Source organism: Phymastichus coffea, unplaced genomic scaffold (genome assembly GCF_024137745.1).
Source record: "Phymastichus coffea isolate CEN01 unplaced genomic scaffold, Cenicafe_Pcof_1.1 PCOF00001, whole genome shotgun sequence".
In the NCBI taxonomy this organism is placed as follows: domain Eukaryota; kingdom Metazoa; phylum Arthropoda; class Insecta; order Hymenoptera; family Eulophidae; genus Phymastichus; species Phymastichus coffea.
In genome coordinates, this window is record NW_026706812.1 from 1,231,915 (window position 1) to 1,258,169 (window position 26,255).

The 26,255-nt window shown below is 44.9% G+C and overlaps 1 protein-coding gene across 1 annotated transcript; it reads left to right on the top strand.

Annotated features, from left to right (window-relative positions):
- Window positions 1-2,145: 2,145 nt before the first annotated feature.
- On the top strand, window positions 2,146-2,622 carry LOC131675640 (kappa-type opioid receptor-like; the record flags this gene model as incomplete). The annotated part of the gene is made up of 1 exon (XM_058954682.1): window positions 2,146-2,622. A coding segment is annotated over one exon (477 nt), but the record flags the coding sequence as incomplete, so codon positions are not given.
- Window positions 2,623-26,255: the final 23,633 nt, after the last annotated feature.

Sequence of the window (26,255 nt, forward strand, 5' to 3'; positions counted from 1 at the left end):
TTTTTCAAAACGCTTACTATAATAAAGAAAACGAGCCGTTACTCAATAAAACAGATTTCATTAATAAAGTGCGGCTAATAGTTATCGATTGCTCCAAAAAAAATGAAACATTAAAAAGCACACCAGACGATGTTTTCTAGAATTTGAAACTCGGACTGATTTTCCTAAAGATACTGCAGCCTACTGCTTAATATTACACGATCGTATTGTTCAATATAATCGAACTAGTGGTGATGTTAAAAAATTAGTTTAAAATTAACAAGACATTATGTAATCAATGTTTACAATGCTTTTCAATTTGAGTCGAATGAGGAGGTAATCGCTGCCACGGAAGCCTACTTTTCAGACCTTGAGGAAACATATTTTTCAGACGGGTTAAAGAAGTTGGAGCATCGCTGTGCCAAGTGTATCGAACTAAAAGGAGACTATGTTGAAAAATAAAACGCCACTTTTCCAAAATTTTCGTTTTTCTTTTGTAGGCTAAGTACTTATCGGACCACCCTCGTAGTGATATGATGCTCTCTACTTTCGAGTGTAGAGGTATGGTGACTATGACGTCCTCTACTTTCGAATGGTGAGGTATGGGCTTTATATGGAACAAACACGTGCCTCTACGCTCATAATGGTCTTTAGGGATCTCGTAGAGTTCACGTTAATTTCTGCATCTTTTCAAATGGATTTCGTATTAGATTTTCAAGGCTTTCAAGGTTCACACGAGTCTTTTGATGTAAAGAACTCACCTATTTACCTTTAGATATGGATACTGTTCCAACTGTGCTCTTCTTTAAACCACGATATCCTCGGTTTCAACTTCCTTTCAAGTGTCAACAAGTGAATAAATTCTTAGAAATGTGTCATCATGGTTTATTATGAAGATCCGGCATTATTCCATATAAAAATTTAGTATGTGTACTAAATAATCATTGAGATAATTCAAGAAATATTTATGTAAAAGGATTAAAACAGAAACAATGGTTACAAAAAATATTACCCGAAAAGTAAGTATAAAAATTATTTTTATTTTTTGTTAGAAATCAAAATCATTATTAATTAGAAACTTTTTTCTTTTTATAGAAAAATTTTAGAACTTGAAAGCGACATGAGATGTCCACCATTGAGAGTATTACCTTTTTCCATTAGAAACAATGTGCACATGTCATTACAATAAACCAGCTAACTTTGTATGTGCCGTTACAAATCCACAAAAATTGTTTTTATGGAAAAGATAGACGGAAGCAATCTAAAGTGGAAGGTAACGATGAAGTTGACAGTACTATATATAAAAATTCAACTCAATATTTCGATATAGCGATGTCAACTACTGAAAATAGAAATTATATACAGACTGTATTATATACAATGTATAGTTGAACAATAAATTAATAAATAAACGAAAATTCTATAAGTTTTATTAATTAAGATTCAAATAAAATTAACTGTGAGGTCGAAAGGTTCCCGAAATCTAATTAAACTATTATAACGATTGCTTAGAGAGAGAGACAGAGAGACAGAGAGAGCAGCATATAGCTTACCAAGCTATATGCTACCCTCTTTCCAAGGGCCAACACGTCTTACTATCGAAGGAAAGCGAGAGAGAGACAAAAAGAGAGAGAGAGAGAGAGAGAGAGAATCCACACTATACAGCGTATGCGCCTAGCACGCTACCCCCTCTCCAAGGGCTATACGGCGCACGCTCCTAGCAAGAAGCTACATACGCTAGGACTTACACCTAGCCAGCATATGTTTACTGAGCACCTTACTGCCGAAGGAGAGCGAGAGAGAGGGATAGAGAGAGGACCATCATATAGCTTCCCAAACACCTTACCAACTTCTACAGCATTCTACCTTAATAAACTTTGTAGGTGGGTGGCGGGGGGGGGGGGGGGAGTCTGTCGAAAGGCCCACTGGCAGACAAACAGGTGTCAAATTATCGCGAAAACTCAACACCTTCATCGGGCGGCCTCTTTGTGTCCCAGAACATACACATATCCCTTATACATTGGCGGCATCCTTTTTCATCTCCTTGTCCCAGAACACACATTGCGTGTCTATTATAGTCTATGTACAATTTCAAATTTTTTCTTAATAAGTCTTAAATTTTATCGATGTTTTGCTTATTGAATTTCATTTAATTTTGAATATTTTTCCAGCCCTTTTATATTTATGGCATCATTTCACATGGAGCACAAAAAAAACGGAACTATTGTACCAGTTTGCCTAACGACAGTGAATACTTTGTGGAATATACTCTACATTTCAAGTTCTACTGTTCTTTTTTTCATTGTTCCAGTAATAATATTGGTCAGTTCATACACAGTAATGATCTACAAACTTTCTCATAGGTTATATGTAAAAAGCGATATCAATCGCACATCTCAACGTGATCATAAGCGAATAATACGAATGTTGTGCATTATTATTTTAATATTTTTCATTTGCGTATTGCCCTTCCGAGCAATGATGTTATGGATTATTTTTAGTCCTTTATCCGAAATAATACGATTTAGTATTGATGGATATTATTCATTATTGTACTTTTCAAGAATAATGTGCTATCTTAATTCTGCTTTAAATCCAATCATATATACATTCATGTCTACAAGTTTTAGGAAACAAATTTAATTTTGTTATTTGTTTCCTAATCCTTCATCAGTAATGAATAAAAATTCTTTTAGAAACTTCAAATGATATTAAATATTTTTTATGTTTTCACTCCTGATATTTAATAATTTTATTTTAATTTCTTGATCATAGGAGTTATCCCTATAAATAACTAGAACTCTTGTTTTCTTATAGACGTTTCGCAATTTTATTCATTTATTGCCACCTCAGTATACATCTGTTAAATATATTGTTGACATAAAGTGAATTATTTCAATGTTAAACATAGTAATAAAATAAATGTAAACATACTCTTTGTAACATGCTTTATATTGTAATGTAGATTGAATTAAACATTTCTTCCAAACATATAACGTCAATTGTAAAAGTACAACATCAAATAAAATAGTTATGTTATTATTAGCACTCTCCATTTTGTTCAGCTTTTTTTTTTGAAAAAATGGCTTAGTAAAGAAACAATATCATTTGAACATTCTTATTCAACAATGCATATTTTAGTTTTAATAATACTAATTATAAACAGATATTTGGTATTTCGATGGGAGACCCTTTATCAGTAATATTTGCAGATTTAGTCATGGATGATTTGTAGACACAATGCTTGCTTTTTCTGAAGGAAGAATTTAATATTAATCCAATTTTTTATTACAGATATGTGGATGACAAATTAATGTGCATTAGGAACATTGATTTTGATCATATTTTCGAAACAGTTAGTGATTATAATTCACATTTAAAATTTACCTATGAGACAGAGGTTAATGGTTCTATTAATTTTCTAGACTTATCGCTTACTAGAAGAAAAAATGGAATTATTACTAACTGGTACCAAAAACCAACGATGTCGGGACGTATTTTAAATTATAACTCAAACCACACATTAAAACAAAACAAGAACGTTGTTAATAACTTGGTAGATAGATCGATATTGTTATCCGATGAAGGTCACCATGACAGTAATATATCTATTGTAAAAAACATGTTATTTAATAATGACTATCTTGAAGAATTTGTTAATTCGTGCATTAGAGATCGCATTAGAAAATATACATACAGTCATAACATTACACAGAATGAAAACAATAACGAAAAACCGACAATATACCTTCCAATTCCATTTAAAAAAGAATTTTTCTATAAATGTAAATCAGCACTAAAGAAGAGGAACTTTGTTTGCATACCAAAAATGACTAACAAGTTATCTAATATTATTGCTCTAGGCAAAGATAAATTAAAAAAATGGGAAAAAACAGGTATAGTTTATAATGTTCAATGTAAACAATGTACATCTAACTACATCGGTGAAAGCAAAAGGGCTCTTAAAACTAGAATTAATGAACATAAATATTCTATAAAAAAAACAATTGAAGACCCAGATAACTCTAGATTTAGACTTTTACCTATACCAGCTCATATCATGAATAATCCGAAACATGAATTTGATTGGGACAATACAAAAATCATGCATGTAGAAGCTAATTACAAAAAAAGATGCATCGCAGAAGCGGTACATATTAAAATTACTGATAATACCATTAATTCACAGGAAGATACAAAATATCTAAGCAACCAATATTCGAGAATATTTAACATCATAAAATCTATTTAGTGGCAGTATTATAAAGTAAACATGGATATAATAATACATCCGTAACTCCCTCTCCTTTCCTATGTTTCCCCTACTCTTCATATCTATTCTATCTCGCTTGTTGGATCTCTCAGTCTTTCTCTTTCTATTCTTATATAGCACGAGTGATTTTATATACAAAACGTGTTTACTCAGTTTTACTTTACTAGACATGACGTATTTATACCTTACTGACAGTAAATTATTATTTTATTTGATCAAAAAAATTTTTTTAATCCAATTTTAGAGCCAACCTGTTGTAAAAAAATTAAACAATCATCTCAGGTGGTTACACACGTGTGTTTCGTTGGTAAATATCCAACCTCATCAGATCTTCATTAAAAAACAAAATGAGAAAATAGTTACAGATATAAACACAAACAAATAAAAATCACGCTAACAAAACATTTACCTCAATTCGCAAGTCACAATCCAATCAAATATCACAATAAAGTCAAAAATAAACTCATCTTATAACTTAACATTCGTTCAAATACTCAAAATTCAAATCAGACAACGACTATGAAATAATGCAAATCAAACAGTGTCTGCTACCTTTTATACCAAAACAAATCACAGGTAGACACACAATCAAATGTATCCCCTCTCCTATGCCAAGAAAACCGGTACATTAAGCATCATAATACATCAAAACAAAATTTTAAAAAATATTATAAATAAATGTGAGATCAGTCAGCTAAAACATCAAATAAACCTTTATATTGTTTACTCAATAAACCAGTGTCCGCTTGTCTATTTATAGTGTTATAAGACAAATTAATATATATCATTTCCGTAATTAATCTCTTACAATAATTAGACTCTCTATCTAAAATCATTGTGTTGTCCCAGTCAAACGAATGTGTAGGATAATTTTTCAAATGCATAGGAACAGGAAGAGACTTGTCTAAAGGTGTCTTACTATGTTCATCTATGCGTTTTTTTAAACTTCTCTTAGTTTGACCAATATATACAGACGGGCAACTATCACAACAAAATTTGTATACTATATTTGTCTCATTCCACTTATCTGTAACATCTTTACCCAGTTTTATAATATTGTCCAGCTTATGATTAATTAATGGTATACAATGAATAATATCTTAAACTATGGTTACATAAGTTAAAAAATCTTTTATGAAAAGGCAACGTTAAGAAATATTCTATTCGTAATGTTGAACATCGTGAAAAATGGCTTAAAAATCTTACTAATATTGTGCTACCTACTGAAGTAATGGATGTTGTATCGATGTGCCCTAATTTTATTACATCTGAGTTTACAAAAAAAGATATTATTTTGACAATAAAAAATGTCGAGTATTTTTTACGCAATAAATCACATGTTAATGAGGTTGGTGATGTTAATATTGTGGATGATACTGCTTCGCGGAAAAAAGGAATAACAAATAGCTATACAATGCAACGATTGCCGAAAATCGTAGGACTCGCGCGAGGTTGATGAGCGGCTAAACGAGAGTAGCCGCGCTCGGTTCGCGAGAGAGAGAGAGCGTAGGGGCAATGACCGGGAGGGGAGGCAGCGACCAGTAGTATGACTGTGCCACTCAGTCAGTTCGTGCGCCTAACCTCCATTTTCCCGAGCCGTTCGAGTGTTGTTTTTGTTTGCCATTGACATTGCGACTTGCATGGGTGAGTGCTAGCAGCAGCAGCAGCAGCGGCAACAGTAATTGAGGCGGTGTAGCGAGCAGCGAAGCGGCGTTCCAGCAATTTGTCGTTCGAATACGGTTGGCCACCGTATCCTCATCGTCCTTGCGGTAGGTGCACCTTCCCCCTTTCAATTATTGTTATAGCGAGCGATCCCGCGCAGCGTGCGCGAGGTAATTAATTGTTGCGCGCGAGCGGTTAGTTCGCGGTAATCGCGGTTTTTTCTCTCTCTCTCGATCAGCGTGTGTTGTCATTCACGCGTGCGTGCGTAAGTCTCTCGGCCAATTTCCCGTGTAAATTAATTAGCGTAATAAAGTGAATATTTATCATTATTTCGAGTTTCCGTTATTGTGTTTCTCCTTTGTCCGGAGGTCGCGCCAGTGTTTACATTTCGATTCGAATTCGCCGGTTACATAGCTCGAACCGCGCGAATACAGGTAGACGCGAATCGACGACTTCGGTCCCAGCGGCGGACGCACGAGCGCTACTAGTAAGAGCGACAGCGCCGCCAAGTGGCGAGTTGGGGGAACCCAACTCGGAACAGCAAAGAGACTCTGCGCAGGCGCACTCCGAGGCAAGGTAGGTTACTGTGCTTTAAGCATATAGATAACAAGGCGTCGTTTAGTCACATTTAAAGGTACGTTTGCGTGATTTTAGACTAAATGGCAGCCTGTTACATGGCGCCCAACTAAATTAAGACTCACACACGAGGGAAATTGCACGAAAAGAGAGAGCAACGCGCGCGACAGAGAGACGTTTGCGCGCGTGCGTAATAAGGTGCGAGCGGGTAAAGTAACGCGTGGCTCGTTCGGTACGTGCTCTGCGGTAGGGGAAAGACGCCTCTCCGACCCAATAACAACTGCTTTTGTGAGCCGAGAGCACACTAACCCTAGGGGTCTAAGAGACGTCCGGAGTCGCTCTAACTCAAATATAAAAGGTGACTAATTGTATTTTGGGTTAACTTTTTACTTTTTAAGTGTTTTATTACACATTAAAGTAATTAAGTGGGGGTTAGTCACCGAGCGACAGTACCAGCAGAGCGCGCAATTGGGGTGTGTGTAGGGTTAGATTAACTAACCCGGTGGAGCTAACAAACAGTTAGCCTCCACCTATAGGCCGGTAGTTGCGAAGCGGGAGTTCGTACTTCCTTAGAGTACGCGATACCTGCACACACCCACAAGCCACGCGTATTGTTGCCTTGTGAATAAAGGCGTAAATGGGTAGTTGGCGATAAAAATCGCAACACCCCGCTCGCGCCTTGGGCGATAGGAGGCGGTAGTGGTCGAATAGGGAAATTAACCTCAACCGTCACCTACGCATGAGCGTCATGGAGGATACCACCGACGCGATAACCCGGTGGGCTTCGGAACTGCCTTCGACACAGCTGGACAGGTACCTGACGCAACTGGAGTTGCGAACAGATGGCCGTAAGCTGATGCAGGCAGTTCGATTAGCATATTGGTTGCTAGGCGAGTATATCGACCTAGACTTCCAAGGAGCGGCGTTGGATAGGGAGGCCACACAACGCAGGCGACGGAGTCGAGAGAGGTGGCTGGAGTCAAGGCGACAAGAGCTAGAAGCAGCTGATGCGGAGGATCTTGTCGCCCACCCACTCATGCTGTTATACAGGGATGAGGTGGTGGAGGCCAACCTGACGCGGACTCTCGCAGTCTATGACAACTTTGAAGAGGAGAGTCAGAGTGAGACGGGGGAGCGAGAGCCCGCAGAGGAAGGGGGGACCGGCGAGGTCAAGGGGCCCACGGAGGGGGTCGGTAGTGAGCACAAGGGCTCCACCGGATCGCCGGATAGGCGAAGAGCTCGACGCTTCGAAAATGAGGAGCTACAACCTCAAGAAGAAGAAGAGGAACGGTGCGTGACAGAACGATTAAAAGAAGAGATCGAGCGCAACCGTGTCGGGATCAACCGCATACTTGAGATGCTGGAAAGGCACGACCAGGTATGCGCGCGGTGGAGCGACCAGGTGACCGCTCTGCAGGTGGAGGTCCAGCAGTTGAGAAACAGGGACCCCACCAATCGACGAACGGTCGTACCAGAGCGGCCCCGGAGGACCGTAGATTTCCAATCCACGTATACGTGCCACTACGACCCAAGGGTACCAGGTAGTACCCCGGAACCCCAGCGACCGACCCCTGGCGAACCTCGAGAGGCTCCCCAAAGGCAGGTGCCTTCAAGGACGGAACAGCCACCGAGAAGAAGACCAAGAGACGCCGATATGGATGAAGGGGCGGCGACCCCTGAAGGATCCGCCTGGTGCGACGCCAATGCGGCGTCGGGGTACTACGCGACTCGGGACGCGGGTAGGATTGTGAGAGGGTGGAAGCTGCGATACTCTGGCACGGCTTCAGAGTTCGTAGACACCTTCTTGTCGAGACTAGAAGATCTACGCGCGGGTTCTGGGCTAACAGACGGCGAAATCTTGTGCTCGGTATCAGAGCTCCTCGAAGGCGTTGCGAGGACCTGGTACGAGCTTAACAAGCTTAAGTGGAGGAATTACGCCGACTTCCTGGCAGGCGCTCGACGTTGGTTTGGGTCGAGTGAGCTTCAGCAACAAAGATTGCTGCAAGAGGCCCAAGCCCGGTACCAGGAGAAGGGAGAGCTGGTACGAGAATACGCCTGCCACCTCCTCTTCATGTTGGCCCAGCTACGTCCGCCGTTACCAGAGCAGAGACAGTTAGATTTGCTGTATGCAAATCTCCTACCCGCCATCCGGATGCAGCTGCGGAGGAATGCGTTCTCCAACGTGGACGAATTCCACGCCCGGGCGACCGAAATCGAGACCGCCTTGCGGGACGACGAGCGCCCGAGAACCAGGTTGGAGCCAACGTCCACGTTGTACCCCGAGCACATGGGGGTGTCAGTTAAGGCACCACCGCCCCGGGCAGGACCCCGTACGGCCGCCATGTCCAACAAGCCTCGGGGTAGGGATCAGCGGCAACCCGAGTCGCCGGTTAAAACCCCGGCCAAGAGACCCGAGGACCGGCCCACAATCGCTGCAACGCAGGCCACAGACCCCATTGAGGATCTGTCGTCGCAGATCGCGACCCTGCGACGCGATATGGACCGGTACTTTAAGGAGAGGAAGGCTAACTCTCCCAGGCGGCCGAGGGGTCGGCCGCAAGAAAAGGGGAGGACTAAAACCCCCCCCCCAGGGTCTCCTGGCCAGCGACGAGAGGGTCAGCGGAGGAAAATAGATTACTCCCAACCGATCAAGTGCTCGTCTTGTGGCAAACTGGGCTTTACCAGAAGGTACTGCCCGGATTGCAACAAGGGAAACGGGCAGGGAAGCGGAGGACGGAGGTCCCCTCCGCGTCCCCAGTAAAGGTGACCTCTCGTCGCGGGTCGCTGGAACGTGGCAAAGGCCTGTCAGCGACCCCAGGGTTCAGGAAGGTCTCGTCAGGGATATCGGACCCCACGAGACCCAGCTGTGCAGCGGCGTTAGAAGCGACAGCGACCGAACAGATGCCTGATCTGGGTAACCGGGCATTTTGTATCCTCGAAGGGTACGGAGGCCGGATTCAGGTGGTGGAGCAGGGGTTTGAATGGGTCGGAGAGGAGACCATCAGACCCAAAAGCTCCAGGAGACCACCTGACACTCCGGAGGATACACCGGCGACCCAGACACCTGCGGGTGAGAGCACGTCGATGCGAGTAGCGGCTGCCCAGGGCAAGAAGAGCCGTGAAAGCCTCCCGTCCACAGAGGGGAGAGAGACGGCGAAAGCTCCCCGCAGGTACAGACCCGAGGATGAGACCAGATGGTGGCTTCAGGTGGGGATAGGTGCCTACAAGTTAAGGGCACTCTACGACACCGGGGCCTTATCAACGGTAATGGGTCAACTCGGGCTTAGGTTGGCATCAGACATGGGGCTGGGCCTGGACGTCACGCGAGCGGGAGAAGCGAAGCTCGCTGACGGTCGCCCATGTCCCATCTTGGGTCATGTGATTTTCCCCTTCACAGTAGGGGGAATCACGAAAGATGTAAGGGTCGCTATAACGCCACTGCTGTCTGATGACTGCTACGTCGGCGCGAATTTCGTGAGGGAATTCAGCGCCAACCTGAACCCTGATACGGACCAGCTGTACTTGGCGAAAGCCAAAGTGGCGGTACCGTTGGAAGTGGCAAGCGTCACTGGTACGTCGTGCCTCGCACCCGTAGGCCTGGTAGAAGCCATGGAAGCACAGTGTCAAGAAGTGGCTAGCCTCGTCGATGGATTAATTCCAGATGGAGGCGAGTGTTTAGGCTGTGATGTGGGGGTCGAGCATGAGATAGACATCGGAGACGCTCGACCCTGTAAACAGAAATACTACCCGGTCTCCGATAGGGTGCGAGACGAAATGCACGCGCTGGTCAAGGCCATGCTGGACAACGACGTCATTGAACCAGCAACCAGCGGGTGGTCAAGTCCAGTGGTGATGGTTAAGAAGGCAGACGGCAAATATCGGTTCTGCGTGAATTACCAGAAGGTAAACGCAGTAACCAAGCCGGACGCCTACCCATTACCCTTCATGAGCGACATCCTGCGAAGGATCAGGGATGCGAAGTTCATCTCGACACTGGACTTGAGTAGCGCGTACCACCAGATACCTCTTAAAAAGGAGTCGCGCCCCATTACGGCGTTCACAGTCCCTGGCCTGGGGCATTTTCAAATCAAGAGAATGCCCTTCGGACTGTCCTACGCCGGCGCGACTTTGCAGAGGTTGATGGACAGAGTGATTGGCCCGGATTTAGATCCTTTCGCTTTTGCGTACCTTGACGACGTGATTATTATCTCGCCGTCTTTTGAGGAGCATAAGCGACACCTGGGATTGGTTTTACAACGAATCCTGGGTGCGGGCCTCACTGTGAATAAGACCAAAAGCCACTTCTGTAAGTCGGAAGTCAAGTACCTGGGGGTCCTAGTGAACCGTGAAGGGGTAAGGCCAGATCCAGAGAAGATCAAGCCCATTATGGAGTACCCAGTACCACGGACGATCAGACAGGTGAAGCGATTCATGGGGATGATTTCGTGGTATCGTCGCTTCATACCCGACTTCGCAACCATCGCTGAGCCGATAAACCGCCTGACGAAGAAGAGCATCCCGTTTGCGTGGCAGCAGGAACAGGAGCAGGCTTTCGAACGGTTACGAGACGCAATGGTCTCGGCACCGATCTTGCAGTCGCCAGATCCCAGCGCGCAGTTCGTGTTACAAACGGACGCGAGCGATAGCGGGATAGGCGCGGTATTGACGCAAGAAGTCGATGGACAGGAGCGCGTAATTGAGTACGCCAGTCGCTCCTTAAACAGTGCGGAGAGAAACTATACAGTCTCCGAACGAGAGTGCCTGGCAGTTGTATGGGCTATCGGGAAGTTCCGGCCTTATGTTGAGGGGCACCACTTCAAAGTCATCACCGATCATAGTTGCCTTAAATGGCTCCACAGTATGAGGAATCCTACAGGCAGGCTAGCGCGTTGGGCGTTAGCACTACAAGGACATGTATTCGATATAGAGTATCGAAAAGGAGACCTCAACGTGGTGCCAGACGCTTTATCTAGGGCCTATGAGGAGGGGGTGGTAGAAGTGGGTGCCATGACTCATCAGCCGGAAACTGCCGATGCCTGGTACCTTCAGAAGTATAGAGAAGTATGCCAGGATCCACATTCTCAACCTACCTGGAAGGTAGTCGGTGGGAGATTGTATCACTACAATCCGGCTGAGGAGAGCGAAGGGTCCATCGACAACGAGGAAGCCTGGAAGCTAGTGGTTCCTGCCGAGAAGAGGCATCAAGTACTTGAGGAGGTGCACGATGCGCCAGCAGCGGGACACCAGGGGAGAGAACGAACGTTCTCCCGGGCTAGGCACCTGTATTTCTGGCCAAAGATGTACGATCAGGTCAGAGAGTACGTGAGGAGTTACCCGGTATGTCAGCAATGCAAGGCGGAGCAAAGGCCGCCTTGCGGGCTGATGGGTCGTCGAGAGGTCTCGCGACCCTGGCAGGTGGTGGCCAGTGACATTACTGGCCCCTTCCCGAAGAGCTCGAGAGGGTTCGAGTACATTTTGGTCTTTTTAGACCTGTTCACTCGGTGGGTGGAGTGCGTACCCGTACGTAAGGCCAACGGAAGGACCATCGTACGGGAATTGCACGAGAGGGTGGTAACCAGGTTTGGGGCGCCAGAGATTTTTCTTTCGGACAACGGGACCGAATTTAAAAACCAAGAGGTCGATGCCTATCTGTCGAGGAACGGCATCCGGCGCGCCCTTACCCCAGTTTACCACCCGCAGGCGAATCCCACAGAGCGAGTGAACAAAACCCTCAAGGCCATGCTCATATCGTACGTGGAGCGTGACCATAAGAGCTGGGACGAGCACCTGCCAGAGTTCAACTTCGCGTTGAACTCGGCAACTCACAGCGCGACAGGTTACAGCCCGGCCATGCTGGTCTTCGGCAGACAGCCCACTCCCCCCTCGACCTTTAGGAGGGCCCAGGATCAGTTGGCCCGAGAAGCTTCCGAGGGCCAAGAACTGACCGAATGGGGCGGCCACATGCGCCAGTTACCCAATTTGTGGGAACGTGCTGGCTCTAAGTCCAGGGAGGAGGCGGCCCGTCAGGCGGTCTACTACAACCGGAGGAGACGTCAGGCCGACTTTAGGGTTGGGGACTGGGTGTGGAAGCGGAACCGCATCTTGTCATCCGCAGCTCAGGGCGTTTCGGCGAAGTTGGCACCGAAGTATGCTGGTCCCTACGTAATTCAGGAGGTATGTGGGACGAATACTTATCGCCTAGGTAACCAGCAGGAAGAGTTGCCCGAGCTGATCCACGCCAAGGACCTCAAGCCCTATTTCGGTCCATTCTCAAATGAGGACAACGAGGAACCAGGAGGCGGGGACTCAGCACCGTTGGACGAAGAGGAGGGCGTAGGCGACCCGCCAGCGAAGATCGAGGAATCCAGCGAGGATCCGATATGCGAGCGCGTCGCGAATGCAGCCCCCGCGAACGAGCGTGAGAAACCCGCGGTGGCTCCTGAGGTACCGATCGAGGCGCCGGCTAAGCGAGGCCGAGGTAGGCCGCGCAAAACCCCCACGTGCGATCCTCGGGAACCAGGGGGAGACGACCTGGATGGCAATGCGGTAAGGGGAAGGGGCAGGCCACGTAGAACCGCTCAGCACGTGCGGAAGGTGGTACTGCCAGCTACCCCCGCAAATGGGCCATGTTCGCGAGGAAAGCGTCGGGGACCGGGACGTCCTCGTAAACAATAGCGTCGAGCGTCACGCGGCGACGGGTAGGTTAAGGGCTGAACCTGAAAAATCCCTTGACCCCACTTCTTCTCTTTTACAGATGGAGAGGAAGCTGGTCATCAGTGAGGAGGCCCTCGAGACGGCCACCCAGCTGCTACTCGACCTGGGATTGGGGCCGGGCGCCGATCGGCTGATCGGCGACTTACGAAGATTCGTCCGGGCCCAGGTCGAGACGGCCGCTCGCGAGGGCCGCTCGCGCCAGCGGGTGGACGACTTCCTCCGGGAAGGCATGAGGGCCCAAACGTCCAAGCCCTCGACCCGGGAAGTGTCCACCCAGACCGACGGCCCGTCCGAAGAGGGTCGTCGGTCTCAGTCCACGCGGGACCAGGGTATGCAGACCCAAGGGTCGAGCGCATCAACGACGGAGAGCTCGACCCAGTGCCCCGGGCCAAGGGAGGCCTGCGGCCAGCAGCACTGGGTCTGCAACCACCCACGGCAACTATCACAACAAAATTTGTATACTATATTTGTCTCATTCCACTTATCTGTAACATCTTTACCCAGTTTTATAATATTGTCCAGCTTATGATTAATTAATGGTATACAATGAATAATATCTTAAACTATGGTTACATAAGTTAAAAAATCTTTTATGAAAAGGCAACGTTAAGAAATATTCTATTCGTAATGTTGAACATCGTGAAAAATGGCTTAAAAATCTTACTAATATTGTGCTACCTACTGAAGTAATGGATGTTGTATCGATGGGCCCTAATTTTAATACATCTGAGTTTACAAAAAAAGATATTATTTTGACAATAAAAAATGTCGAGTATTTTTTACGCAATAAATCACATGTTAATGAGGTTGGTGATGTTAATATTGTGGATGATACTGCTTCGCGGAAAAAAGGAATAACAAATAGCTATACAATGCAACGATTGCCGAAAATCGTAGGACTCGCGCGAGGTTGATGAGCGGCTAAACGAGAGTAGCCGCGCTCGGTTCGCGAGAGAGAGAGCGTAGGGGCAATGACTGGGAGGGGAGGCAGCGACCAGTAGTATGACTGTGCCACTCAGTCAGTTCGTGCGCCTAACCTCCATTTTCCCGAGCCGTTCGAGTGTTGTTTTTGTTTGCCATTGACATTGCGACTTGCGTGGGTGAGTGCTAGCAGCAGCAGCAGCAGCAGCAGTAGCAGCGACGACAACTGCAGTAGCAACAGCAGCAACAGCAATAACAGCAGCACGAGTAGCGGCAACAACAACAGCGGCAACAGTATTAGAAGCGGTGCAGCAAGCAGCGGATCATTCGATCAACCGTGTGATTGTCGGATACGGTTGGCCACCGTATCCTCATTGATATTGCGGTAGGTGCACCTTCTTCCCTTGTTGAATTATTGTTGTTACGATTTGCGTGCGAATCCGCGCAGCGAGCGCGAAGAATTTATTATTGCGTGCGAGCAGGTAGTTCGCGGTAATCGCGGTTTTTTCTCTCTCTCTCGATCAGCGTGTGTTGTCATTCACGCGTGCGTGCGTAAGTCTATCGGCCAATTTCCCGTGTAAATTAATTAGCGTAATAAAGTGAATCTTTATCATTATTTCGAGTTTCCGTTATTGTGTTTCTCCTTTGTCCGGAGGTCGCGCCAGTGTTTACATTTCGATTCGAATTCGCCGGTTACATAGCTCGAACCGCGCGAATACAGGTAGACGCGAATCGACGACTTCGGTCCCAGCGGCGGACGCACGAGCGCTACTAGTAAGAGCGACAGCGCCGCCAAGTGGCGAGTTGGGGGAACCCAACTCGGAACAGCAAAGAGACTCTGCGCAGGCGCACTCCGAGGCAAGGTAGGTTACTGTGCTTTAAGCACATAGATAACAAGGCGTCGTTTAGTCACATTTAAAGGTACGTTTGCGTGATTTTAGACTAAATGGCAGCCTGTTACAACAATTAGAGATACTATAATAAAGAATTTGAAGAGAGTTGCTAGCAATACTTTGCATGTATCAAAGTTTGAGAGGGAATTGAAACAAAAAATAGATCACACTAAGCAATTTCTTAGAGACAATTACAATATATTTTTTACAAGAGCTGATAAGGGTAATTTAACGGTTTGTTTGGAAGTTTGTGATTATAAATCAAAAATGATTGAATTACTGAATGATGTGAATACATATAAAATTGTAACTACTAAAAATGTTTTGAGATCGTTGCAGTTGAGGGTTTATAAAATTCTTCACGATTTTAATGAAAAGGGCTAGTTAGATTTTAAATATAATAAATATGCTCTCACGCAAACTAACACGGTACTTTTCAAAGCTTATGGCCTTCCTAAAATTCACAAAGATGGATATCCACTTAGACCTATTATTTCAACTGTTAATAGGCCGTTTCATTTTTTATCTACGGTTTTAGACAAAGAAATAAAAAAATGTAACTTACGTCCACTTTCATATATTGATAATAGTTTTTAACTTATAAAAGAACTTCAGAACATAACAGTTCCGTCAGATTATATTCTAATTTCATTAGATGTAAGATCTTTGTTTACAAACGTTCCGTATGATTTAGTCATTGAGTCTCGATAGGCGATTTAATAAGATTCACTCTGTTTCCGTGATACCTTTTACTGAAATAGTTGATACGGTAAAGTTTTTGTTTGATAATACTTTTTTCTAGTTTGATGGAATAGTTTACAAACAGATTTTTGGTACACCGATGGGTTCTCCAATATCGCCGTTGTTTGCTGATTTAGTTATGGATGATTTGGAGACAGATTGTTTAAATGTTTTGCGAGAAAAATATAATTGTTCACCACTTTTTTATTTTAGATATGTAGATGACACTATTTTATGTATAAAAAGGGATAATTTACAATTGGTTTTGGATATTTTTAATAATTATAATAGTCATTTAAATTTCACACATGAAATCCAATTTAATAATAGTATAACTTTTTTAGATATTTCATTAATAATTAAGAACAGTAAAATTGTTACTAATTGGTACCAAAAACCGACTTGTTCAGGCAGAATTTTGAATTTTTATTCCAACCATACAACTCAGCAAAAAAGAAACATTATATATAATCTGATTGATAGATCGTTATTACTATCGGATGCAACCTTTCATGAAGATAATATAGAAATTGTTAAGAGTATTTTAAAAAATAATGATTACCCGGAAAAATTTGTTAATACATGTATATTGGATCGCATTCGTAAACATAGATTTTGTAATAGTATTGCTGCTCAGGATGATAGAAAAAATACGAATATTAAATCGATGGTTTTAACGTTGCCTTTTCATAAAAGATTTTTTAACTTATGTAACCATAGTTTAAGAAAATTTAATATTCATTGTATACCATTAATTAATCATAAGCTGGACAATATTATAAAACTGGGTAAAGATGTTACAGATAAATGGAATGAGACAAATATAGTATACAAATTTTGTTGTGATAGTTGCCCGTCTGTATATATTGGTCAAACTAAGAGAAGTTTAAAAAAACGCATAGATGAACATAGTAAGACACCTTTAGACAAGTCTCTTCCTGTTCCTATGCATTTGAAAAATTATCCTACACATTCGTTTGACTGGGACAACACAATGATTTTAGATAGAGAGTCTAATTATTGTAAGAGATTAATTATGGAAATGATATATATTAATTTGTCTTATAACACTATAAATAGACAAGCGGACACTGGTTTATTGAGTAAACAATATAAAGGTTTATTTGATGTTTTAGCTGACTGATCTCACATTTATTTATAATATTTTTTAAAATTTTGTTTTGATGTATTATGATGCTTAATGTACCGGTTTTCTTGGCATAGGAGAGGGGATACATTTGATTGTGTGTCTACCTGTGATTTGTTTTGGTATAAAAGGTAGCAGACACTGTTTGATTTGCATTATTTCATAGTCGTTGTCTGATTTGAATTTTGAGTATTTGAACGAATGTTAAGTTATAAGATGAGTTTATTTTTGACTTTATTGTGATATTTGATTGGATTGTGACTTGCGAATTGAGGTAAATGTTTTGTTAGCGTGATTTTTATTTGTTTGTGTTTATATCTGTAACTATTTTCTCATTTTGTTTTTTAATGAAGATCTGATGAGGTTGGATATTTACCAACGAAACACACGTGTGTAACCACCTGAGATGATTGTTTAATTTTTTTACAACAGGTTGGCTCTAAAATTGGATTAAAAAAATTTTTTTGATCAAATAAAATAATAATTTACTGTCAGTAAGGTATAAATACGTCATGTCTAGTAAAGTAAAACTGAGTAAACACGTTTTGTATATAAAATCACTCGTGCTATATAAGAATAGAAAGAGAAAGACTGAGAGATCCAACAAGCGAGATAGAATAGATATGAAGAGTAGGGGAAACATAGGAAAGGAGAGGGAGTTACGGATGTATTATTATATCCATGTTTACTTTATAATACTGCCACTAAATAGATTTTATGATGTTAAATATTCTCGAATATTGGTTGCTTAGATATTTTGTATCTTCCTGTGAATTAATGGTATTATCAGTAATATTAATATGTACCGCTTCTGCGATGCATCTTTTTTTGTAATTAGCTTCTACATGCATGATTTTTGTATTGTCCCAATCAAATTCATGTTTCGGATTATTCATGATATGAGCTGGTATAGGTAAAAGTCTAAATCTAGAGTTATCTGGGTCTTCAATTGTTTTTTTTATAGAATATTTATGTTCATTAATTCTAGTTTTAAGAGCTTTTTTGCTTTCACCGATGTAGTTAGATGTACATTGTTTACATTGAACATTATAAACTATACCTGTTTTTTCCCATTTTTTTAATTTATCTTTGCCTAGAGCAATAATATTAGATAACTTGTTAGTCATTTTTGGTATGCAAACAAAGTTCCTCTTCTTTAGTGCTGATTTACATTTATAGAAAAATTCTTTTTTAAATGGAATTGGAAGGTATATTGTCGGTTTTTCGTTATTGTTTTCATTCTGTGTAATGTTATGACTGTATGTATATTTTCTAATGCGATCTCTAATGCACGAATTAACAAATTCTTCAAGATAGTCATTATTAAATAACATGTTTTTTACAATAGATATATTACTGTCATGGTGACCTTCATCGGATAACAATATCGATCTATCTACCAAGTTATTAACAACGTTCTTGTTTTGTTTTAATGTGTGGTTTGAGTTATAATTTAAAATACGTCCCGACATCGTTGGTTTTTGGTACCAGTTAGTAATAATTCCATTTTTTCTTCTAGTAAGCGATAAGTCTAGAAAATTAATAGAACCATTAACCTCTGTCTCATAGGTAAATTTTAAATGTGAATTATAATCACTAACTGTTTCGAAAATATGATCAAAATCAATGTTCCTAATGCACATTAATTTGTCATCCACATATCTGTAATAAAAAATTGGATTAATATTAAATTCTTCCTTCAGAAAAAGCAAGCATTGTGTCTACAAATCATCCATGACTAAATCTGCAAATATTACTGATAAAGGGTCTCCCATCGAAATACCAAATATCTGTTTATAATTAGTATTATTAAAACTAAAATATGCATTGTTGAATAAGAATGTTCAAATGATATTGTTTCTTTACTAAATGCGATTTTTTTAAAAAAAAAGATGATATTTTCATTTATTATATTTTACTAGAGAACTAGTTAAACAATATATAGAATAATATTAGTTATGTAAGATTATGGTCGTGAACCAACAGAAAAGCTGACTTAATTTCATTGATTAAGGAACTAGTGCAGAACTAGTATCCATATTAGAAATAGCGTTAAAATACGTTACGTGTTAGAAATAATATTTCCACGACCATCCGTGATCTCAGTTTATTGCTACGCCATTTCGTCCGTGTTGCTTTACAAAGTTTTTCGAAAATAATTTAGTAAGGTCTTAATTTATCTAACTTATTAAGGTCCTTCTAGCTCTTATTCTTATTCAGCTAAATTGTTGATTTTGTGACGGCGGATCATTTTTAAAATTTTAATTTTTCGTAAGAATATTTTTTTTTGTATAGCATCTAAGGCAAGCACGAAATGAGAACAGTTGCTCAATAGCGAGGAGGGCCGAGATGAGTGTCGCGATAAGAATTTCCCTCGAAAAGCAATAAAATCCATACTGCATCCGAGCCAGCGTTCTCTCACTCATGCAAAGAGCGCGTAGCCCCCGTGAACGTGTTTAACAGGCGTCAACATGTCGATGAGAGGAGAGAGTCGTAAAACCGCGACTGCATCCTATATGCTACTTTTCCCAACGGATTTTTCCTCCTTTTAAGATGCTCAAAAATTTACCATTGAAATGAAATAAAATTTAAAATTATCCAAATGCAATTATTTAACTATCGCAATACATCCCGGATGAATATGACTTCTCAAACCTCTTATCGTGTTCTCATTTCAAAGTTAGGATTAGCTAGAAAATAAGAAATACGGAGAAAAATCCAAGAAAAAAATTAATTATTATACTCGTATATGCGCACTGTGTTGTTAAACGGATGTTTATTGTAAGAAATTAGGAAATAATCGCCTTGTTAAGTTACATAAATTTTTTTTCTTATATTAATACTGCGATTAAAACATAAATAGAATTGTATGATTAGTGAATAATTTAATAAAACACCCATAAATCTTGCAACCATTGCCGAAAATCGTTATGCCTCGCGTGGACAGTCAAGCGTGGCTAAGTGTAATAGCCGGGATCGGCTTAGATTAGAGAGAGAGAGAGGGCGCGCGTTAGAGGCAACAACCGGGAGGGGAGAGCTAGCGAGTCAGTATGACCGTGTTCGTTAGTCTGGCGAGATCGTGGTTTTTCCTACGAAGTGATTAAGTTGTTCAGCCGTGCCGAGTGACTTTCAGAGGTATTAAATAGATAATCTGTGCTGTGAGTGGCGAGACGAGCGCGCACACTGTGTAACGTGTGCAGCATCGGCAGCTACAACCACAACCTCAGTAGCATCCATTGCACAGCATAACAACAGCATCGAAAGGCGGTTGCAGAGGCAACTCGTTACTCGCGTAAGCGGATACAGTTGGCCACTGTATCCTCATCTGATTAGCGGTAAGTGCGCTGCACTTTTGGAATTGTTTTGCGTGCGATCCCGCGCAGCGTGCGCGGTGAGTTTTGTAGGTATCGCGCGTGCGACTAGTCCGCGACGTCCGCGAAATTAACTCTCTCTCTTCTCGTTCGACTTATTTTGTAGATACAGCGCGCATTCAGACTCTCGGCAAATCATCCTTTGTATAGGATTTACCTCGTCCAATAAAGTGATTAACTATTAATAAGAGACGATCTTATTATTTCGTCTCACCTTGTCCGGTGTCGGTGTTTATGTTTACATTTTGATTCGAACGCGCCGATAGTCCAACAAAGATCGCGAATGCTATAGAAAGAGCTGTTAGTCAACCGAGTTGTCTGCAGTGGCCGACGGAGCGCTGGTAAGCAAGCGCATCAGCGCCTCTTGCGGAGAGTTCGCGCATCGAAGTTGGATTGCTGCGAGGACTCGGCGCATGCGTACATTGCCTGGGATTTGCGACTAAACGGTAGCCTGTTACATGGCGCCCAACAGTTTTTAGGACTCACACAAGGGGATTTGGTTTGCACGTAAAGAGTGAGTGATGCACAGGAGAGAGAGACCTTTGCGCGCATGCGTGTTAAGGTGTGAGCGGGTAAAGAACACGTGGCTCGTTCGGCACGTGCTCTGCAGTGGGGTAAAGACGTCTCTTCGACCTAATAGCGATTGCTTTTGTAAGCTGAGAGCATACTAACACCAGGAGTCGAAGAGACGTCCTGTGTCGCTCTAGAGAAAAAAAAGAGGTGACAAATTTGTTTGTTGTGAGTTGTTATCCACACATTAGAGTAATTTTAGGTGGGTGTTAGTCTCAGAGCGACAATAGAGGCAGAGCACGCAATTTGGGTGTGTGCGGAGTCAATTTAACTAACCCGGTGGAGATAGCAAACAGTTAGTCTCCACTTATAGGTAGGTAATAGCGAGCGGAAGTTCTTACTTCCTTTGTCTACGCGGCATCTGCACACACGTACGAGCCTCGTGGGTTGCTGCCTTGTAATTTAAGGCGTATTAAAGTAGTTGCCAGTAAAAGTTGCAACACACGGCTCACGCCTTGGGCGATAGGAGGCGGTAGTGGTCGAATAGGTAAAGTAACCTCAACCGTCACCTACGCCCGTGTGTAGGCGGTATGGAAGATACCGCCGATGCGATAACCCGATGGGCATCGGAACTGCCTTCTACACAGCTTGACAGGTACCTGACGCAGCTGGAGTTGCGCACTGATGGTCCCAAGCTGATGCAAGCGGTCTGGCTGGCATATTGGCTATTGGGCGAGTACATCGACCAAGATTTCCAAGGAGCCGCGTTGGACAGGGATGCGGCGCAACGTAGGAGAAGAAGCTGAGAGAGATGGCTCGAGACTAGACGCCAAGAGCTCGAGGCAGCTGATGCCGAGGATCTCGGCGCCCACCCACTCATGCTGTTATACAGCGATGAAACGGTGGAGGCGAACCTGACGCGGACTCTCGCGGTCTTCGACATCCTCGATGAGGATAGTCGGAGCGATATTGGGGAGCGAGAGCCCGGCGAGGAGTTTGAGACCGGCGTAGTCAGTGGGCCCCCGGAAGTGGTTAGTAGTGGACGTGAGGGTTCCACCGGATCGCCGGATAGGCGAAGAGCTCGTCGTTTCGAGAACGAAGAGCTGCACCCTCAAGAAGACGAGGAAGAACGATGCGTGACCGAGCGGTTGAAAGAAGAAATCGAGCGCAACCGTGTCGGGATCAACCGCATACTTGAGATGCTGGAGAGGCACGATCAAGTATGCGCGCGGTGGAGCGACCAGGTGACTGCCCTGCAGGTGGAGGTCCAACAATTAAGGAGCACGGACCCCACAAATCGACAAAGTGCCGTACAGGAGCGGCCCAGGAGAACCGTGGACTTTCAGTCCACGTACACGTGCCACTACGATCCGAGGGTATCAGGAAGTACCCCGGAGCCCACGAGACCGACCCCTGGTGAGTCTCGAAAGGCTCCTCAAAGGCAGGCGCCTCTGCGGACGGAGCAGCTGCCGCGGAGAGGACCAATCGACGCCAACATTGGTGAAGGACAGGCGATCCCGAACGGATCAGCCTGGTACGATACCAACGCGGCGTCAGGGTTCTATACGACTCTGGATGCGGGTAGAATAGTCCGAGGGTGGAAGCTGCGATATTCGGGTACGGTTTCAGAGTGCGTGGACACCTTCCTGTCAAGGCTAGAGGATCTACGAGCGGGCTCTGGGCTAACCGACGGCGAAGTTTTGTGCTCCATATCAGAGCTCCTCGAAGGCGTTGCGAGAACATGGTACGAGCTCAATAAGCTCAAGTGGAGGAGCTATGCCGACTTTGTATCTGGCGCTCGCCGTTGGTTTGGGTCAAGCGAATTGCAACAACAGAGACACTGCAAGAGGCCCAAGCTCGGTATCAAGAAAAGGGAGAGTTGGTAAGAGAATACGTCTACCACCTCCTCTTTATGCTTGCCCAATTACGCCCGTTGCCAGAGCAGCGACAACTAGATTTGCATTATGCAAATCTTCTACCCGCCATCCGAATGCAGCTGCGGAGAAATACGTTCTCCAATGTGGACGAGTTTCACGCCCGGGCAACCGAAATTGAGACCGCTATGCGGGACGATGAGCGCCCGAGGATCAGGCTGGAGCCCACGTCCACATTAAACCCCGAGCACATGGGTGTGTCAGCGAAGGCACCACCGCCCAGGGCAGGAGCCCGAACAGCGGCCATGTCTAAGAAACATCGGGGTACGGAGCAGTTGCAAGCCGAGTTACCGGTGAAGAGCCAGGCAAGGAGACCCAAAGACCGATCGTCGATCTCCGTGACGCAGGCGACTGACCGTATTGAAGATCTGTCGTCACAAGTAGCAACCCTGCGACGCGACATAGACCGGTATTTCAGGGAGAGGAAAGCCAACTCTCCCAAGCGGCCAAGGGGTAGACCGCAAGATAAGGGAAGGGGTAAAACCCCCCTGGATCTCCCGGCCAGCGGCGAGAGGGTCAGAGCAGAAAGATAGATTTCTCCCAGCCTATCAAGTGCTCGTCCTGTGACAAGCTGTGATTCTTTAGGAGGTACTGCCCGGATTGCAACAAGGGAAATGGGCAGGGAAACGGAGGCAGGAGGTCTCCTCCGCGTTCCCAATAGAAGTGACCTCTCGCCGCGGGTTGCTCAGACGAGGCAGTGGCTCGTCGGCGACCCCAGGGTTCAGGCAGGTCTCGGAAAGGCTAATAAGTCCTATGGGAACTAGCAGCGAGGTGGCGTACGAGGCGACAATGACCGTGCCGGTGCCTAACCCGGGTAACAAGGCATTCTGTATCCTGGAAGGGTACGGAGGTCGGAATCAAGTGGTGGAGCGTGGGTACGAATGGGTCGAGGAAGAGATCGACGGCCCCAGAAGCTCCAGGAGACCGGCCGACACTCTCGAAGATACGCCTAGAACCCAAGAAGTGGCGAGTGAGAGTACGTTGATGCGAGTAGCGGCTACCCAATGTAAGAGGAGCCGCGAAAGCTTTCAGACCACAGAAAGGAGTGGGACTGAAAAAACTCCCCGTAGTTATGCGCCCGAGAATGAGACCAGATCGTGGCTTCAGGTAGACATAGGTGCCTACAAATTGAGGGCACTCTACGATACCGGAGCCTCATCGACCGTAATGGGTTAGCTCGGGCTAAGGTTGGCATCGGACATGGGGCTGGGCCTCGATGTGACGCGCGCGGGCGAAGCTAAGCTCGCCGACGGTCGTCCATGCCCTATACTGGGTCATGTGATCTTTCCCTTCACCGTAGCGGGAATCACTCGGGATGTAAGAGTCGCCATAACGCCACTGCTGTCGGACGATTGCTATGTGGGCGCGAATTTTGTAAGAGAATTCAGCGCCAACCTGAACCCTGACACGGACCAGCTGTACTTGGCGAAAGCCAAAGTGGCGGTGCCGTTGGAGGTGGCAGGTGTCACTGATACGTCGTACCTCGCAGCTGTGGGCCTGATAGAAACCACGGAAGCACAGCGCCAAGAAGTGGCTAGCCTCGTCGACGGATTGATTCCAGACGCAGGTGAGAGTTTAGGCTGTGCTGTAGGGTTCGAGCATGAGATAGATATCGGAGACGCTCGACCGTGTAAACAAAAATACTATCCGATCTCCAACAGGGTACGAGATGAGTATGCACGCGCTGGTCAAGGCCATGCTGGACAACGACGTCATTGAACCAGCAACCAGCGGGTGGTCAAGCTCAGTGGTGATAGTGAAGAAGGCAGATGGCAAGTATCGGTTCTGCGTAAATTACCAGAAGGTGAACGCGGTAACCAAGCCTGACGCCTATCCATTGCCCGTCATGAACGACATCCTGCGAAGGATCAGGGATGCCAAGTTCATCTCTACACTAGATTTGAGTAGCGCGTACCACCAGATCCCTCTAAAAAAAGAGTCGCGCCCCATCACTGCGTTTACTGTCCCCGGCCTGGGGCATTTTCAGTTTAAAAGAATGCCCTTTGGATTGTCATACGCAGGCGCGACCTTCCAGAGGTTGATGGATAAAGTGATTGGCCCGGACTTAGATCCTTTCGCTTATGCTTACCTCGACGACGTGATCATTATTTCGTCGTCCTTTGAGGAGCATAAGCGACACCTGGAGTTGGTTTTACAACGAATTCTGGGGGCGGGCCTCACTGTAAATAAGACCAAAAGCCACTTCTGTAAATCGGAAGTCAAGTACCTAGGGGTCCTTGTGAACCGTGAGGGAGTAAGGCCGGATCCGGAGAAGATCAAGCCGCTCATGGAATATCCGACACCACGGACTATCAAGCAGGTGAAGCGATTCATGGGGATGATGTCGTGGTATCGTCGCTTTATACCCGACTTCGCGACAATCGCTGAGCCATAAACCGCCTGACGAGGAAAAGCGTTCCGTTTGCTTGGCAGCAGGAGCAAGAGCAAGCTTTCGAAAGGCTACGAGACGCAATGGTCTCTGCACCAATCCTGCAGTCGCCAGATCCCAGCGGACAGTTCGTGTTACAAACTGACACGAGTGATAGCGGGATCGGTGCTGTACTGACGCAAGAAGTCGATGGACAGGAGTGCGTCATTTAAGTACGCTAGTCGCTCGTTAAATAGTGCGGAAAGAAATTACACAGTCTCCGAACGAGAGTGCCTGGCTGTGGTATGGGCTATCGAGAAATTCCGATCTTATGTCGAGGGGCACCACTTCAAAGTCATTACCGACCATAGTTGCCTTAGGTGGCCCCACAGTATGAGGAATCCTACAGGGAGGCTAGCGCGTTGGGCGCTAGCACTGCAGGGACCTGTTTTTGATATAGAGTATCGAAAGGGAGACCACAACGTGGTGCCAGACGCTTTGTCTAGGACCTATGAGGAGGGAGTGGTAGAAGTGGGTGCCATGACTCATCAGCCGGAAACTGCCGATGCCTGGTATCTGCAAAAGTACCGAGAAGTATGCCAGGATCCGCATTCTCAGCCTACCTGGAAGATAGTCGGAGGGAGGCTGTACCATTACAATCCGACGGAAGATAGCGAAGGATCCATCGACAATGAGGAAGCCTGGAAGCTTGCGGTTCCTGCTGAGAAAAGGCACCAAGTGCTCGAAGAGGTACACGATGCGCCAGCAGCGGGACATCAGCGGAGAGAACGGACGTTCTCCAGGGCTAGGCGCCTGTATTTCTGGCCTAAGATGTATGAGCAGGTCAGAGAGTACGTGAGGAGTTGCCCTGTTTGTCAACAATGCAAGGCGGAACAAAGGCCGCCTTGCGGGGTAATGGGTCGTCGGGAGGTCTCGCGACCCTGGCAGGTGGCCAGCGATATTACGGGCCCATTCCCAAAGAGCTCGAGAGGATTTGAGTACATTTTAGTCTTCTTAGACCTGTTTACTCGGAGGGTTGAGTGCGTACCCATACGCAAGGCCAATGGAAGGACCATTGTGCGTGAATTGCACGACAGGGTGGTAGCCAGGTTCGGCGTGCCCGAGATATTCCTTTCGGACAATGGAACCGAATATAAGAATCAGGA